Consider the following 18,557-nt stretch of genomic DNA (forward strand, 5'->3'; position numbering starts at 1 on the left):
GGAAGGATGAAGCTAAAAACCTAACCAGAAGGGGTTTAAGTGGAATTGAAAGGGAAAAAATTGGAAACTTTTGAGTAAAGGCAACTCTTTTCAAGGACTGTTTATGCAAAGAGAAACAGAGAATTGAGATAGGAAGTGGAGGATATTGATCCAAGGAAATTTTTTAAAAGATTTATTTATTTATTTGAGAAAGTGAGAGAGGAAGAGAGAAAGAGAGAGATGGGGGAGGGGCAGAAGAAGAGAGAGAACCTCAAGCAGACTCCCTGCTGAGCGCTGAGTACCTGGGTTGGGGCTTGATCTGAGGACCCTGAGATCATGACCTGAGCTGAAATCAAGAGTTGGACACTTAACTGACTGAGCCACCCAGGTACCCTGATCGAAGGAACTATTTTTTTTTTCAAAGATTTTATTTATTTATTTGACCGAGAGAGACAGAGAGGCAGGCAGAGAGAGAGGGGGAAGCAGGCTCCCTCCTGAGCAGAGAGCCCAATGCGGGGCTCCATCCCAGGACCCTGAGATCATGACCTGAGCTGAAGACAGAGGCTTAACCCATTGCGCCCCCCAGGCACCCCCAAGGAACTTTTTTAAGGTAGCAATTTAACAGCATTTTTCTCTGCAAATAGGAGAGATCTGATAAAGAGGGGGGAAAATAAAAACTGATGCGAGACATGATAAAATTGCTGGGAAAATACCCTTCAGTAATTGAGAGAGAATGGAACCTAGTATATGAAGGGAGGACTTGGCTTTAGAAAGGACCAGGGACAGCCCATCTATCCTTAATAAGAAAAGGAAGCAAAAGCAAAGACAGAGTATAGGTATAATGATGTACGTAATTTGGTACATATGATGCTGGGAGCCTGTGGGAGTTTTTTTCCAAATGTTTCTGTTTTCTTAGTGAAACAGAAAACAAGGTTATCAGCTAAAAGTAAGTCAAGGAGCAGATGTTAAAGAGTTAGAGAGAGAAGATGTGAAATTATCATTTAGGACAGAAGTTTTCATTTAGGACAGAAAACATTTTCTGTAAAGGGCAAGATAGTAAATATTTTATCATTTGCAGGCCATTAGGTATCTGTCACAACTATTCAACTCTGCCATTATCACATGAAAGCAGCCATGGACAATATATAAACTGATCGGTGTAACTGTGTTTTAGTAAAATTGTATTTACAATAACAGGTGGTTGGCCAGATTGGTCCCATGGGCCACAGCTTGTGAACCCTTAATGTAAAAGGATAGAATAAGGAATGGCCTAGAGAAACATGGTAATTCATTTCAGGCAACAATATCATGAATTTAAAATGAGGCCTGTTCTAAACCAGGAGCAAAACCAGCCACTTCCCCATTACACATGGTGCCTTTGGCCTGTTGGTCCCAAATCTACAGTCCAGCCGCCCTCCTACCCCAAACAGCGTGCACTGCTTGCCACCTGCTCAACACCAAGTCCACACCCCTGCACCCCAGATCAACAGGGATTCAATCTGAGACTCCCCGCTCCCTCAAATTCCAGCGCCTGTACTCAAATTTGTGTAGAGAAGTAGACACACCGGCAGAATGAAGCCATCCAAATGGTGACACTGATTCTGAGGAACTTGTAATGGATAAAAGGATTGTGCTGGTTAGGGAACATCTTCAAAGAGCCCATCAAAGAATACATACAGCATGATTCTGGTTCCTAAAAGAAACAAACCCAAACCTGGCCTTTTACATATAAGTTTGAAAATGGATGGTAGGAGGGGCTGGTCAGGACACCAGCCTCTGGGGAGGGGCAGGTGAAGGAAGGAAAGGTGAAGGAAGCTTTTCCTTGTACACATCCTTCCTGTATATCTTTTTAAGTTTCTAAGACCAAAGGTAAACTAAGCGAACAAACAAAAATCAATTAGTTAAAAAAAATAAAATAAAACAAGGCCTGTTCCCATGATGGTATGAGGGTCTCCAGCCACATTCAGTTGTTTGGGTACCGACACAGGACTGGATATAACCAAGATTTGATTTTGCACTGCAAGTATGAAAAATAGAGACAGGAACAAGAGAATAGATTATGTACACCAGAAAATTATTATGAAGATGGGCGATGAAATCTAAGCTGAGTTAGTGGGGAGATGAAGACACAAGGGGTAGAGCACTGACGGACAGTGAGAAGGAGGCGGGTTTAATGGATGAGGCCTTTCTATTAGCCTTTGATACTCAGATACTCTTCCTGAGGAAAGAGGGCACTTCATTAGCTATTTTATTGAGCTACATAATGACTCACTTTCTTGGCTCACAGTGCATACAGTAGTCATCATTCTGTGGGGTAGATATAAAATTACTCCCCATTTTATCACCGTGAGAAGAAAGAGAATCCAAATCCACTTTGGAAGTCATGTTTAAATATCAGTTCTGCTTACAATTATGTCTAGTTTCTTAGGGACTAGGACTATTCCCTCTTTTCTTCGCCTTTATTATATAAAAATTTTCTTGTCTATTCTCGCTCCACAAATAATGCTTATACCTATGGATATAATTTCATCAGTGGTCTTTCTTTTTTTCTTTTGATGTCTCACCCTCCCATTTTCTTGGCCTCTTAGCCTTTACATGTGGTTGTATTTTACATTTTCGAGTGGACTCTTGAAAGTGTTCATACTTTTCATGTTTTTTTCCCTAAAGAACTTTCTCTCTTTCACTAGAGTTATGAGCTTTAAGATGACAGCTCTCTTTATTTTAGCAGAAACACACCCAGGGGAGGAAAGAAAGTTAGCAAGATCTAAGGACAGAATCTACCCCTTGCTCACACAGTTCATGCCTTACTCACCTCCCAAAACCTTCCATTTCTCTCTACTAAGAGTTGTAGACTCTTTGGTATTTGAGGACCTCTGTGACCTTGTCTCTCGCTACTTTTCCAACTTTACATCCCATTGCTCCTCAAACTTTACTTTACACTTCCGCCCCACAGAACTGCCTAACAGTTCCCCAGCCACTATGTGTCTGTGCACACAGATGGCATGGACTGGAATTCCCTGAGCCCCTCTGCATTGGTTCCTTTCCCACTCTTTCCTTCCCAGACCCAACACACATCCACCTGTAGCTATTATTTTACAGGACAACCAAAAAATTTACTCTTCATTTGCCTTGTCTTTGTTTGAACTTTGGACGTCTATCATATCATTAACTATAGTCAGCTTTGCATTAAATGTACATACGTACTTTTGTAAATATTTTCTCTCTGGGATGTAATCAGGGGCTATGCTTGTGTTCTCTGTTTCACACACAGCACACTGTGGGTGTGTAATAGATGTGACAGAAAAGCCAAATGAAATCTTTTATACTCAAGCGGTGTGTTTTTAGGAAGTGAGTTTAAACCCCTTTAACTGTGGGGGACCCATGCCTCTTCATCCTATCCACATACTCAGATGTGATCTTCTGGGAACTACACATTCCAACTCCAATACATCAAAACTCTATTTTAAGTCCATTCTCTATCAAATCCTTGCTTTAACAATTTCGTGCCTTTATTAAGTAGTTAATATCACAAGTATTGGAACTTTGCTTGTCTGGAAATATTTTGCCTTTTGGAACATGAAACAATGTAAAAATATTTGGTGAAAGAACCAAAGAAAAGGGACAATAAAAGAACTAACTTTTATAGCTTGTCTGTAATGAGCCTGTGCTTTACATACGTTCATCCAACTTAATGGATGAATCCTCACAATAGCCCTGTAATCCACATCTTTCCTATGAGGAAAATCGAGATGCCTAAACTCATACAGTTAAAGGATATAAAACCTAGATCCATATGGCACTGTACCGTTGTCCAGCTTAAAAGGCAGATTGCCCATAAGTCTCCATATTGAACCAAACAGCTGATGTCTCACACTTAGTGAATTACTATTTCACCTTAACCAAATCGCTTTCCTTTTCCATCCAAAACGTAGACGTATTGGTTGCGAGTTACAGAAATCCAGTTCAGTATAACTTAAACTAATTTGTCACTAACAAATATTTATTGGGCGCCTACTATGTGCAAGACATTGTTCTGGGCACTAGAGATTTGGTGGCGGGCATGATAGTTGTGCACTCTGCAGCTAGTTTGTTGCCCATTTGTTAGTACAGAAGTCGTTTGTAAACAAAAACCCTGTATAATGCTGGGCATTATCGAGGGCCCCAGGAACATTAAAGCAGAGTGAACACGTGGTGAATGACAAGAGAAGCCTTTTGTAATGGGATAGTCAGAGAAGGTCTCTCTATCTAGCAGACACTTGGGTGAAGGTATGGAGTGAGCCATGAGAACACAAAGGAAGAACATAGGAGACAGAGAGACCAGCAAGTGCCACGTTCCTCAAAGAGGAATGTGTTTGTTGTGTTGGGGAGACCCCAGGGAAGCCAGGGTGACTGGAGCACCACTGGTGAGAGGAAAATGGTAGAAAAGAAGATTAGCAAGGTGGTCAGCAGCCAGAGCATATGGTCTTTCTGGCCATTCTGAAACCGTGAATGTTTATTCTAAGGATGGCGAGAAGTAAGGAAAAGACTGAGTAGAAGTGTCGTCATCTGACTTGACTCAGAAAAAGGATCGTTGTGAGTGTTCTGTGAAGACTAAGCCAGAAAGGAACAACAATGAAATCAATGATGCAGGGGGATATTGGGAAGGTCCTGGGGAGAAGGAGAACTATGGGACCACCTCGGTGGGAGGGCAGGGCTCCACTGTCCTCACATGGGACTCTGAAACAAAATTTTCAAATCCTATCAGGATTCTTTCTCTGTGAGTCTCTTCTCTCCCCGCTACACAAGCTCCTTTGTTCAGACAAAGGTTTAGACCTCCTTTCCCATTGCCATAAGCAGCTCCAGGATCTGTGGTCAGAAAGAAAAGATTGCTTCTTGTCAGCTCCAGTATGAAAATCCCTCCAAAGGGACTGGCTGGGTCATGGGACCATCTCTAGAGCAATCATTTACCATGTCCAGCACTGTGCTTGTGAGCCCAGCTTTGTGGCCCAGAGAGTGGGGTTCTCTAAGGATAGCTGGAAGGACCCTCAAGATGAAAGAAGTTTGCATTCTCTAGTTTTTTAAAAGCCAAGGCAGGTCCCCCATGAGGATGTGATGGCTGGAGAGAGATGGAAGGTAGCACACTACTACCTAAGCCAAGGCCCAAGGATTCCTTCCTCCTTTAGATTTCTTTGGCTCGATGCTCCTACACCACTATGTTACTCCTTCCAAATGGTCTCAAATATGTCTATTTAGTATTTCAACTAGGCTGTACATTTTCTGAGGAAATTAACAAGGGCCGTAGTGTTAATTTCTTTGACAAATCCTCTGGCACCTCTGATAGGACAGAGTTGGCCATTAGTAGATTCTCAGGAGAGATTTACACTTTGATTCCAACCAGAGGAACCCATGCCTCTCCAGCTAAGAGTTCCTCAGGAGTCCAGAAGCAGTCTTGTCATAAACACAGGCATCCAAAATCAGTTTCTTGAAAAAGATTCCCACATACCAGACCAACTAAAAACAACTTGGCTTTTTCCAACCACTGATTTTTCAAAACCTCTCTGTTGGATGTTGCAGCTCTCCCTGAGGCTATACCTCAGGACGTCCTTGAAGCAGCCTCCGTTACACTGAGATGTTAAATCAAAACCTTATTCTCTCAATATACTTGCAGAGTCTCTGTCTCCTCTTGTGTCGGAGATTTCCAAGACCACCTCAGGTTCAGTGACTCACTAGAAGAACTAACAGGGTCAACATACAGTTGTACTCACAGTTATGACTTATTATGGTGAAAACGTATAAAACAAAATCAGCAAAGAGAAAAGGCACATGAGGCAAAGTCTGGAGGAAACCAGGTGCAAGCTTCCAGTCCTTTCCAGTAGAGTCCCCCAGGACAAATTCATTTCCTCCAGCCTCAAATTACCGCAACACCTGTGAAATGTTGTCGGCCAGTGAAGCTCGTTGGAGACTCAGGGCTCCAAGTTTTCATTTGCCGACTGGTCAGGTAAGCCTCCAAAATTCCGTATTCCCAGAAGACAGGTGTTCAGCATAAACCACATTGTTTTTCAATTTGGGCACAAATAGCCACTCTTGGTTAAGGTAGTGGGAACTGTCCTGAAATCTAAATTCCCTGGCATAAGCCAAAGGCCAGTCTTTCTAAGAAAGGCCAGGCCTTTCTATGGATAACGGTCTTGGGCCTGGTGTTAGCCCTTTTTACACTCATGCTGATGTGAGAGTGAGAAAGGCTGGCCCGCCCTGGAGGAAAAATCAGCCATCCTGGGTCATGAGGCTCCACCGGGCTCCACCAGGGATAGACTGGGAGAGGAAGGCACAGAGAGAAAATTTCTTATTTACCTAGTGTTTTTTGAACTTGGCTTTTAGGAGACAAATGCTTTAAAGCTGACTTTGTTTTAGATGAACCGTCTTCACAGGTTCTATTCTAAACCTCTTTTTAAAGACTGCACATTAGGGGCACCTGAATGGCTCAGTCAGTTAAGCACCCGCCTTTGGTTCAGGTCATGATCCCAGAGTCCTGGGATCGAGCCCTGCATCTGGCTCTCTGCTCAGCAGGAAACCTGCTTCTCCCTCTCCCACTCCCCCTGCTTGTGTACTGTCTCTCACCCTCTTTCTCCCTGTGTCAAATAAATAAATAAAATCTTAAAAAAAAAAAAAAAAAGACATCACATTTTACCATGAGCTATCCATCACGTAGCTTCTATCAGGGTCACCTTGACCTAGCAGTAGGGTGGAGAGTTGTCTTATGACTGTCCCATTCAAGCAAGCTCCCCACACATCAGCTCAGCCTGCAGGAAGGTACTGGGTACCATTGCCCCACCAAATCCAGAAATGCGGGCCCCTTCTGCCCCAGCTCTCTCCTTTCATGCTCCTATCCCAGCAGGCTCCAACCAGCTTCTTGCCTTCACACTTCTCCTTGTGCCTTGCCAAGCCCCAAGAGACGCAGAAACATCTGGCCCAAGACTCTTCCACCAGTTTCTGTCTTTGGGGTGAAGATGGGAGGAGTGTTCTGTTCTCCTGCAGATGGAAAATGCCTGAGGCTCCAACAAATTCCCAAAACACTTTCTTAAGGAAAATTCCCATTCCCTAATAGTCTTCCACGTCATTGTATATACAGGCTAAATAGGGTGTGCTTATGGATGCACACACGTGTGCGTGTGTGTGTGTGTGCACGTGTACACGTAAAACCAGACGGAACAAGTTTAGGGGCCACCTTTAGCTAGTCCAGCATAGATGGCCCGGCATGTATCTTTAGATTAGCTTCAGCCTCAGGGTCTCAGCCTAGATTCCAAGACAGGAAAAGTGCCAAATATTCGTGCACATTCATAAATATATTTATAAGTAAATATCACTCAGTATTCAATGACTGTCTAGTTTTGCCAGTAAAAAAAAAAAATGGTGCCAAAAAAACAAGAAGAGGCAACTTCAGTATTCATCGTATTTCCCTATAAGCTTCTCTCTTTAGATCTGCACAGCCACAGTTCTCCACTTTTCCCCAGCAATACGGGTTTCAGAACTTTCTCAAGATGGCTATAGCTTTTTGCCTTTCCATGGCAAGTACCACCCGCTGTGGGCTCCTCTCCAAAGATCATGGGCTGCGCTTTCATTTCTTCTGTGTGTCATAAGCTGTTGACTTTGTATACTTGTCACTGCTAGGCTCAACTGCCCTGGTTTTTCCCAGATTTGACACACACACGAGTTTGTGTGAGTGGGCCCAGGCGCACACCATGAAATGGTCATGGGAGGAATATACAACAAATCCTTCTGAATCTTGGCAGTGACAGATCCTTTGAAGTCAGATAACTACAATAGCATAATAACACACGGAAGCAACAAGAGCACATGCGGGGAGATGTGGCCTGAAAGGAACAGAAGTATTGCGCGCAGTTCTGATAATCCTACCAACTGCTTCTAGAAATATCAGGTGACTCCAAATGTTGGGAGAGATTTATTTAGAACGGAGACCATTATTGCTGGATTGTCTAAGGAGAGACTGCTCCAGAGGGAATCTGAGATGGGCAATAGGACAGCTGCCTAAAAAGACAGTATAGATAATGGTCCATCCCTTTTATTTGTTCCCACATTCCCAAACACATTTCCTCTGGCCTCAACGAAAACAATTAATATTGCAGTATTATGATTGTAATATTCAGAACATTTTGGAAATTAATTTTAACAATCAATTTTTATTAAGTAACCTAACAAAAACAAAAATAGTATCACTAGTGCTTAGTCCAAGTTCCAGAACATAGTAGGAGCTCACTTAAATATTGGTAGAATCCATGTTCCTTTTGCTGATAATGACTTCTGCTGCTGTGACAACCTGGAAAACGGCCTTTTTAGCCCTTATGATTTAGCTTATGACCTGAAGTTCTAGTCTTTTCCTCCCTGGTGCTCCTGGTGCTTTTCTCCTCGAGCAATATCTGTGTATTGTACAGTACAATAACTGTGGATCCTGTTTCACTGTTTATATGTTCTCTTTCACTGTGAGTGCTGGAAAACAGAAACGGTGTTCCAGAGGGGTACCTGGGTGGCTCAGTTGGTGAAGTGTCTGCATTTAGCTCCAGTCATGATCCCAGGGTCCCCCCGCCCCCGCAATGTCTGGCTCTCTGCTCAGCAGGGAGCCTGCTTCTCCCTCTTCCTCTGCTGCTCCCCCTACCTGTGCTCGCTCTCTGTCAAATAAATAAATAAAATTTAAAAGAAAAAAAAAATGGCGTCCCAGAGTAGTAGTCCCAATAACTACTAGTTCCTCAATACATGTTTGTAAAATAAATGAATGAACAAATGAGCTGATAGACGAAGAATTCTTAAATGTACCTTTTGCTATCTCATGGGTTTTAATGTGAACCACTAGTGTTCACTGTCCAATATTGAGTTTATGGGATCTACATAAAAAAAAAACTGTGTAAATCCTCATTCTAGAGACCACACCCATTTCCTTTTTCCTGCCCTCAATGATCTGGGACAACTAGGGGGCCATCATCTAAGAGACTTTAAACTATTTAAGGAACATATTTGCTACCTTGTTGCTGGACCATCCACTGTATAAACAGTCCAGCTCCCTTGACCTTTACCAAAGGTCGTATTTTCACAGCTTTAAATAATATGTGCCACTCTGCTACTTCAATTCATTTGAAGAGTTTACTGTTTTTTTAGTGAGGCTTTGTGGTACAGAATGAAAGGGGCCATTTCTCACTGCTCCAGAAAGATAAGATCAGGAAGCTAACAAGGAAGGAAGGGGTTTGTAGGAAGGGGCAAACATCAAAGCACCAGCACGTTTCATCAACCTGTCCCTGCAAACAAACAGTTTATAAAACAGAAAACAAAACAAAACACAGAACTAATCATTGGAAGAGATTGTAGTTTTTATTCCCAAAGGCCTTTTACTTTCCAAAAGTGAAAATCAAACCATATTTAACTTCAAACTAACATGCCAGGAAGTCTCCAAAATTAAATAGTTAATATTATAATAACATCATCATAACTTAGGGACATATTAGTGAAAATAATCTAATTAAAATAAAATAAGACTTTGAAAGTCAGTTTTGTTTAAATAGGTAACAGAAGTCGTATTTTAAGTCCCCTTAGGTTTGCTGGTTGTTAGTGCTTCCCTAAGTAAAGTGCTCAGAGCTAAAACTGTAAATCAGCAAGGATTTAATAATGAAAGCCTTTGACCTTGGCCCAATTAGGTCTATAATAGTTCCTAAAGAAATATGTCACAGTCTTTGAGGAACTTTCAAACCTCCTTCGTTTAAAACATATGTATTGCTTACAGGGTGATATCTCTCCTAGAAGTCATAGAATCTGATCTAAGGCACAACTCCCCTTTCTTTCTTTCTTTTTTTAAAAGATTTTATTTATTTATTTGACAGAGAGAGAGACAGCAAGAGAGGGAACATAAGCAGGGAGAGGGGGAGAGGGAGAAGCAGGCTTCCCTCGGAGCAGAATCCCAGGATCCCAGGACCCTGGGATCCTGACCTGAGCCAAAGGCAGAAGTTTAATGACTGAGCCACCCAGGTGCCCCTCAACTTCCCTTTCTTCCTTCAGTCCCTCCCTCCTTCAGATCTCCTGGGACCCCTCCTATCTTGCACACCTTCCAAAAAGTAAACTCCACAGTCTCTCTTAGCTATCATCCACTCATTCATGCTACTAACATTTATTGATTCACTAATATCTTTTTAGATTTTATTTATTTATTTGAGAGAGACAATGCGTGAGCAGGGGGAGGAGCAGAGAGGGAGGGAGAAGCCGACTCCCTGCTGAGCAGAGAGCCCAATGTGGGGTTTGATCCCAGGACCTGGAGATCATGGCCTGAACCAGAGGCAAATGCTTGACCAACTGAGCCCCCCAGCTGCTCCAATTCACTAATATTTCCAATTAATGTATTAGGTATAAAAGCTCAAGCTAATGCCCGAGTCTGACCCAGGATGACATAGTCCAGCCTCAAGGAGCTCACAGATCTCTTACTGGTAACAAACATAAGGCAGGCAACTTTAATATACTGTCATGATTTGGCAAGTGTACAATAAAGGCATGAATTTAGTACCATAGTTACATGAGAGAGGAAGTATCAAAGCCATACTCATTGTCAGGAAAACTCTCCCATAGATACAGTTTTGAACTATAAGAGAGAATCAGGCTATCTTGGTTCATGCACAGTATCCAACACCTAATACACTGCCCTCTTTTCAGATTCATGTATCGTGAACTCACTTCAATAATTTTGTCTCCAGTGGGACTATGGGAACCTGGCTCCGTGAGCTCAGAACAAGTTGGGGATGAGGGAGAAAGTGTTGGTAACCTTTGGTTAATTCAGAACTTCAGCCAACTCATCACTGGACTCAGACCATGTAAATTTCTTACAGGACTTAATTTTCCAGACTAATTGTCCTTAGTGATCAAGTCATCCCCAAATATACAAACTACTACTGGTAGTTTGCAGAGATTGTACAATCCAAATATGACAAAGAAAAGTAGAGCCTTTTCTTTGAATTATTTATTCAACAGTATCTATCAAGCCCCTGCCTCATGGTTTTATTATGCATCTGTTTCTATCATCAGGGAATCATTGGCCACGTTGATAGGTCTTTGCAGAAAGAATAAAGGGTACTATTAAACTAACTAGTAAATTTTTAATTATTTATTTTCTCAATTACACTTGCTATAAAGTTGACTAAATTGTTTTTAAAAATTCCTCTATGGAAAAAAAAAATGCCTCTATGCTCCTATGGCAAGGAATATTCATTCAATATTATTAAAGTGGGGCATCTTTCCTTCAGGTTATATTTGTTTTCAACAACATGTAAATGCTATTTGAATTTGCTTCAATGAGTAAATATTTCACAAATATACATTCTAACAATATCATGCTTACAAAATGACATTTTGATTTTGCCAGTCTAGATAATGTCATAGAAAAGAACACTTCAAAAACAGAAATCACATAATTATATGTAACACAAATTCTGATATCATGAAATTGAAAACCCCACAGAAAAAATATATAAAAGACAGATTTCAGCGCATGTGACTGGCTCAGTCACTACAACATGAGACTTTTGATCTCAGGGTTGTAAGTTCAAGCCCCACATAGGGTGTAGAGATTGCTTAAAAATAAACTCTTTCAATAAAAAGATAGATCTGAAATTTATGAAAAGATGCTCAACCTTTAGCCTAATTCAATATGGGCCCATTTGTATTCTAACTTGATCCCAATTGCTCACCTACCAAAGATATCACTATAAAAAGGGATGCAGTGCAACAATATCCAATGAAATCTAAAAACGCAGCCATCCTTTGGCCCAGAAATTTCCCTTAGAGGAATCAGTCCTACAGATGAACTCCCATGTGTGCACGCTGCTTGCCTCCAAGGACACAGCAGAGCACCACTGGTAGCAACAAGCTTCCACATATGTCCCTTCTGTCCATCCCTATAGCTTTGCTTCCTGATCAGGCACCCATCACCTCCCACCCCAGCCACAGGAGGGGTGCTCGACCTAGTCTCCCTCTCTCGCCTTTCTCCCTCCCCCATCTACAGGAGCCAGAGTAATGGTTTTAAAACAGAGATCGGATTACATCATTTGGCTTAAAACCCCACCAGGGCCTTTCCATCATGCCAAGAATGGAATCCATTGCACTTACCTATGGCCTATGAGGACCCATCTACCCCGCCTCAGCCTCCTGCCTCCTGCCTTCATGCCGCGACTCTTTGGCTTTACTTACCTTCAGAGTCCCAGACACAGAGACCTCTCTGGGCTTCCCAGGCACGCCCGGTTCCCTTACGCTTCAGGCTTTCTTGGCGTGGACTCCTTGCCCTCATTTTATAACGGTGCCTCCCTCTAGCCCTTCAAGCTCTATGCTAAACGCCATTCCTTGGGCACCCCAGCTAGAGCGATAACCAGGCGCGCACTGTGTATACACAGCATCCCATTTTCTTCCTCCTTACATCATCTGTTTTCATTTGGCTGTGTTCCTGTTCATTATGTATTTGTTTACATACTTCCCTCCCCTGTCATGTAAGCTCTATGAGAGCTTAGTTCTCTGCCGCATTATCAGCAACCAGAAAAGTGTCTGCCCATAATGAGTGTTGAATAAATGCTTGTTGAATGAATGAAGAATGGAATACATTATACCATCCCCATCAAACAGAACACTGTGCAGCCGTTTTAAAAAAAAAAAAAAATGCAGGGGTGGACATTCCGAGTGTTGTCTTCTGACCGAGCCGGCACTCTCGCACCTGCCCTGCCCTTGGCCTCCCACCGAGACCTCATCTCAGATGTCTCTGTTCCAGTCTTCGTGCCATTCTCGATTCATGCCATGCCTGTGCCTCAAGGCCTTGGTGCTTGTTACACGCACACCTCTCCCCTGCATGGTTCCCTGGCTCAGCCAGCTGGGGAGGACTCACAAGTCTACTCACAAACACCTTCCCTAACCACTAGCGACATCCCCCACCCCCATCACTCTCTGTCTTCTGACCCTGCTGTACTTTTCTTCACTGCTCCTGTCATTTGAAACAAAAGTGCCTACTTACTCGTGGACATGTGGACATGCGCACTACATGCTTCCCCTGACTGGAACGTTCCTTGATGCTCTTTTCTGCCGTAACCTCCCCAGCATAGAGTAGCAGCTGAACAAATATTGGATTGGTGGAGAAAGAGGAAGTGAATGCATTCTTGAGTGCAAAAAAGCAAGGTATGCCCAGAGTATGCCGCTGCCATTTGTATTAAATAAAGGTAATGAATGACTCCTATATATAAACTCTCTAAAGGGAAATCCAAGATCACACTAACAGTGATCGCCTTTATGGTTGGAACTGAAAGGCTGAGGGGCAGGGATAGAAGGAAAACATATGGTCCTGCATATCTTGACTTTGAATAAAATTTCATTTTTACCATGGGCATTAATTTTTTTGAAAAAAATTTAAGAATTAGGTGTCTGGGTGGCTCAGTGGGTTAAGCCTCTACCTTTAGCTTAGGCCATGATCCCAGGGTCCTGGGATTGAGCCCCGCATTGGGCTCTCTGCTCAGCAGGGAGCCTGCTTCCTCCTCTCTCTCTGCCTGGCTCTTTGCCTAGTTGTGTGACCTGTCTGTCAAATAAATAAACTCTTTTAAAAAAATTTTTTTAAATTGTCTCATATTGGACAGTTTTGCAAGGTTAAGTGTTTGAAGCCAATAGAAAATCAAGGCCCCTCATAGCATTACAGCCAAATGATAAGCTTTCAACAACCATTTATCTAGCAGTCCTGTAAATTACCTCCGCCCTATTCAGTCTCTTCTTTGGATGTTGATGAAAATGTATTGTTAGGAAGGATACTTATAGTTTCTGCTGGAAGAGATATATATTCCTTAAGACAAATATGGGAAGAAACAGGGTCGTGTGGGTCTCTAACAGGATAAAACCCACATAAATACAACAAGCTTCTGCACATTTCATATGTCAGGAAAAGTGCCTCTATACCCAAGATACTTTGAATCTGCTTACAAGGTCGAAATATGACCTCAGTGTTTTTTGGTTTTTGTTTTTTTAAATAAAAACTCTCCACCAATGGACTCTACCTATCCTTAACTGGCTGATTTTTTTAGTGTTTTTCTGACCATCGGTTTCATCAAACAACTGTATCTTCCTTTGAGAAAACCAACTCTTTGAGTATCTGGATTTATTTAAAAAACAATTATAGGAGTGTCCCCTTGCTCTAGTTAAGGATTCTTTTCATTATGAAAATAGTAAACTTTTAAAATATGGTTCAATACAAAAAATTACACAGAAATTTCTAGAGCACCATCATTGAACACACAGGTACTCAGTAATTACTTGCTGGTTGGATGAACACACCTATTGAAAATCAGTAGAGTGAAATGGACAAGAGTGTGGGTTGGGATCCAGTCATCCCCGTGTTCAGATTCTCTCTCTGCCGTTCATTAGCTGAGTATGACCTTCAACAAGTGACTTAACCTCTCAATATTCCTTACAGAGATAAAACAAGTGAATAATGTCTCCTTTGAAGTTAGTTGTATTAAGTGAAAGATGTGGGTAAATAAAACCTTGATATATTTTATCACATATTGCGTTTTTTCGTGTATTATAATATCAGATATGATTTCATCTACTTAATTCCTGCTTGCCTGAATGGAAGCAAATGAATGGCAAGAAAAAAACAAAACCGTTGTTATATTTTTGGAAATACAATACAGAAAACGATACATGAATATAATTACCTATTTAATTTCTTCCTATGTATCTATAGCACCGGAACGGTGTCTGGCACATGGTGTATGTTCGGTAAATGGTGATTAGCAGAATGAGAAGGAACACAAAATACTCAGAGGGTTTGACTCTCCTTTGTCATATCCACGAAGACCCATTTTGTGCATAACATTCTCTAGGACACTTCATTGCACTGGTACAGGGAGGAGTAAAAGACTTTGTGTAATTGAGATTTTTTTTTTTATGGCCTTAAATTTAGGAGAAAACAATGAACAGGTATGTAAGTAAATTATGGCCGCTTGTAACAGTTGCTAACATCTCTTGAGTGTGTGATGATTAGTCATTCTGCTGAGTAAATACTATGACTTAATATCCTGTCCAAGTTATTTTCATAGTGTTACTTGCTTCCCACTTTCTTAATTAGAAATACTAAATGTAAATGCTTTATTTAATGTCCCAGGCTAGGATAGTATATCGGGTGTTTGGGGCAGGAAAGGGAAACGTGGTACAAATTGCTTCCGATTCAGAGACTAAACAAATGTGTTCCCTCAGGTGACGAAAGGTTTTTTTTTTCCTTTTAATTTTTTGGCTTTTCCCCCCTGCTTTTCCTTCTGGCACTTTCGGTTTGTTTAGTAAAGTTTAGAATTCTCACAAAGGGCCTTATAAACACGTGTTATGAGATTTTAAATCTGATTTGAAAGTGCCTCTCTCCTACTCCCTCTGAGTAAAGTGACCTTTTTAAATGGAGGGAAGTGGGTTTAGATGACAGTCATGATAAATGCGGTCATGTTCACTCAATAAAATAAGGCCCAGTGCATTTGAGGATAAATCAGTGAAATGTACAGCCCCACCTGTCTGTCTCCATCATTCATTTCCACTGTCACTTTCACAGTGGCTGATGGATCACAGTTGCTGTAAAATTAGACAGCCTTTAATCTCATTTCATCCTGATTAGCTTCTCTTTACCCTTTCCCTCTAACTCACTGACTGACACGCTAAAAACTCGCACCGGGCTGTATATGAACATGAGTACAAACTTCTCCTCCAAAACCCGCCTGTGAAGGCAAGGCAGGCACCCACCTCTCGAGAAATCTGGAAAGGGTCAGGCCTGGATTCCTTGTTATTTAAAAGGGTAATCAATACGTGCAGGGCCCAGTGCCATTCTAAACAGATGTTTGCTCTCGCTCACTGCCCTATTTGTTTTGTTTTGCTTCAGGTTTAATCAGAAGTCAAATTAGGTCTTTTGCAAAACTCGAACATTGATTTAATATAGATTTTTTCTAATAAATTTGGAATGTTACACACTCAGAATGATTTCAAGGAGTTATTTGTGTGTATTTATAGCCTCCTGATTCGTGGCAATAATTTAGAAAAGACAATAATTCAGGAATGAGAATACTAAAATACTCAGCCAAGATATACAGCGTTTAAGGTTTAAAAACAAGAGCAAAAAATGGGAATGCCTTCAAGTAGCCTTTATATGAGGACTTCAAAAAGCTTCTCTCTTATTTTGAAGTTTCCATGGTTTAGTGCAATAGTTGTCCTTTGTTTGCATAAAGCGGAACAATAGGGGTAATCAAATGAAAAAGAGGCTTAAGAATAAATCATGTATTATTTCCTTCACTTAATTTCTGCCTGCCTGAGTGGGAGCAAATAAACGGCAAGAACAAAACGCAAGGGTTGTTATATTTTCAGAGATCGCGTTCTATTATCGAACTGGACTTCTAGTTAAAAAGATGGCAATACAGGTTTTCCTTATTTATAAAGTTTGGGCACTGAACTGACCAAAAATTCAAATATCACAAGAGTGGCAATCATAACAGAAGTTGGTTATAGCCCATGCCTCCTACCTGCGTCCCGTGTGAATAGATGCCTGCGGATGGCAAACATGCTGGGAGTCTACACTGCCCAGATGATACGACCAAGAACTGGAGTGGCACCGGGCTGTTCCCAATGGACACAGCATCGAGCACATATGAGTAGCCTAGTTTTCTGTTGGCTCTTTGGGAACTGGCATCATCATCTAAACAATGATGATCTTTTTTTTTTTTTTTTTTTTGATGTTCGAAACCCATTCCATTTTTGTTGGTCTGCAAACTCAACGCACATTCTGCCCCACTGGATTCTGAGAAACTAGATGGTATCTCTGCAGAGCTGTATGGCTAAAAGCATTTTCCAAAGAGATACCTTAGGGTAGAGGGACAAAAGGACATTCCCAAGATGACTCCCCAAGTCAGTGACCTAATTAATGGACCATACAAATCCACATATAGTTTTCCACATTATCACAGAAATCAGGGTCTTCTATACCAAGGCCTTCTGGCATTATAGACATAAGTTCAAAAACAATGAATATTCATAGTAAAAAATAAATAACTAATAAAATAACCCAAACTCCTAAAATCCTTTAGTAAGAAGCTTAAATGATCTCATTTGCTCTTTCGGAAGCTGTGTTACAGATTTCAAAGCTATGCCTGTTCCTTATTCGTGGTATTTACATATCTTAGCCAGCATAAGTGCGTTCTGAGAAAAATAAAAGGTAGGGAAAACAAAATGAAATGAGAGATATATATCATCCAAAATAAGTTGGCTATAAGCTAGGCTCTCTGTCTTTCAGCACTGGCAAAAGAGCACAAAGTAAGAGCTGGCCCTGACTCATATTGATTTCCCACTGCACTGGTTTCTTAAGTGCTCTGTTGATCCGTGTCAAGCAATAAGTTCCCTGCCTGAACATGCACATCACCTCCCCATTTGTCCTCACCTAGATTTAAGGTGCCCATATGATGAGCTGAACAAGGACATCATTTTTCCTACTGGTGTCACTGGGTCCAAACCACCGCATGTGATATGATAACGAATTCCGCGTGAGTTTACATTTGCCATATGAGACGATAAGAGCAGAGGCCAGCGCTGTGCGGCACACGGGCTGACCGGGCTGTCCTGGCCTCCCTGTGCATGTCCCCGAAAGAGAATGTAAATGAGAACAGACAAATGCAGAGAAACCTGGCTTGGGTGGGTCATGCAGCCACCACACTGGGGCTCAGGAGGGCCGGGAGGGGGTATGGGGGGGGAAGGGTGAGACCAAGGGAATGGATATTTGTGATATTCCTGACAGTTTTTATCTTTGTTCCAGAAGAGCTCCTAAGCAGATAGATAGAAAATGTGTGATTGTGCTGCTAATGACATTGTACAGGAGATTAAGCGTATACATTTGGAGAAGGCATTAAATCAGCAGGACCTTAATTTAAAAACTTAAAACTGTATGGAAATTCAGCTTGCTCATTGCTGTGGAATAGAAAAGCTCCCGAGCACCCTGAGTCTGTTTCTGGAAAGATTGCCAGCAAACCAAGTCTGGGCAGAGCATCTTCATGGCTCCAAGTGTATGCAGGGTTATTTCCTCCAAGAAATAACCCCCAGCTCTGACCGCTTGGGAGGATCGGTCGTTGTTTTAGAATGCAATCCCCATCATCAGGCAGGTGAGGAGAACTTCAGATTCGAAAGCAGCATGACAGGTTGTCCTTGACTAATTTGCCGAATAACATTATGTAAAATTAGTCAAAAGGGGTTGGGTTTGAAATTGCCGGGAACACACACACGGCTGAGCCCCTGTGGATGGGTGGGTTCCCCGCTCTGCTGCTTATGCTCTGGTCTTCCTTCCCACTCACTCTCACATTCTGTGCCCTTTGGTGGAAGCAAATAACTAGGGCGCCAAGGTATCAAGTCCTAAGATGGAGAATTTCATGCGTCTTTTTCTCCCCCCCTCCCTCCCCAATTCCAGTTATGCCGTACAACAGTGCCCACCACTGCGTTGTGGAGGTAGAAAACTTCTTGTTTGTGCTGGGTGGAGAGGACCAGTGGAACCCCAACGGTAACTATTGAACTCAACA

The 18,557-nt window shown here is 41.8% G+C and overlaps 1 protein-coding gene across 1 annotated transcript in view; it reads left to right on the forward strand.

Annotated features, from left to right (window-relative positions):
• Positions 1–18,557, forward strand: part of KLHL14 (kelch like family member 14) — a 96,327-nt gene that overhangs the window by 57,073 nt on the left and 20,697 nt on the right. Inside the window, exon 4 of the mRNA XM_082699601.1 lies at positions 18,449–18,538. Coding sequence (XP_082555727.1) covers positions 18,449–18,538 — 90 coding nt within the window. The remainder of the gene's footprint in view (positions 1–18,448; positions 18,539–18,557) is intronic.

Source organism: Mustela nivalis (assembly GCF_964662115.1).
Source record: "Mustela nivalis genome assembly, chromosome: 14".
NCBI classification, from domain to species: Eukaryota; Metazoa; Chordata; class Mammalia; order Carnivora; family Mustelidae; genus Mustela; species Mustela nivalis.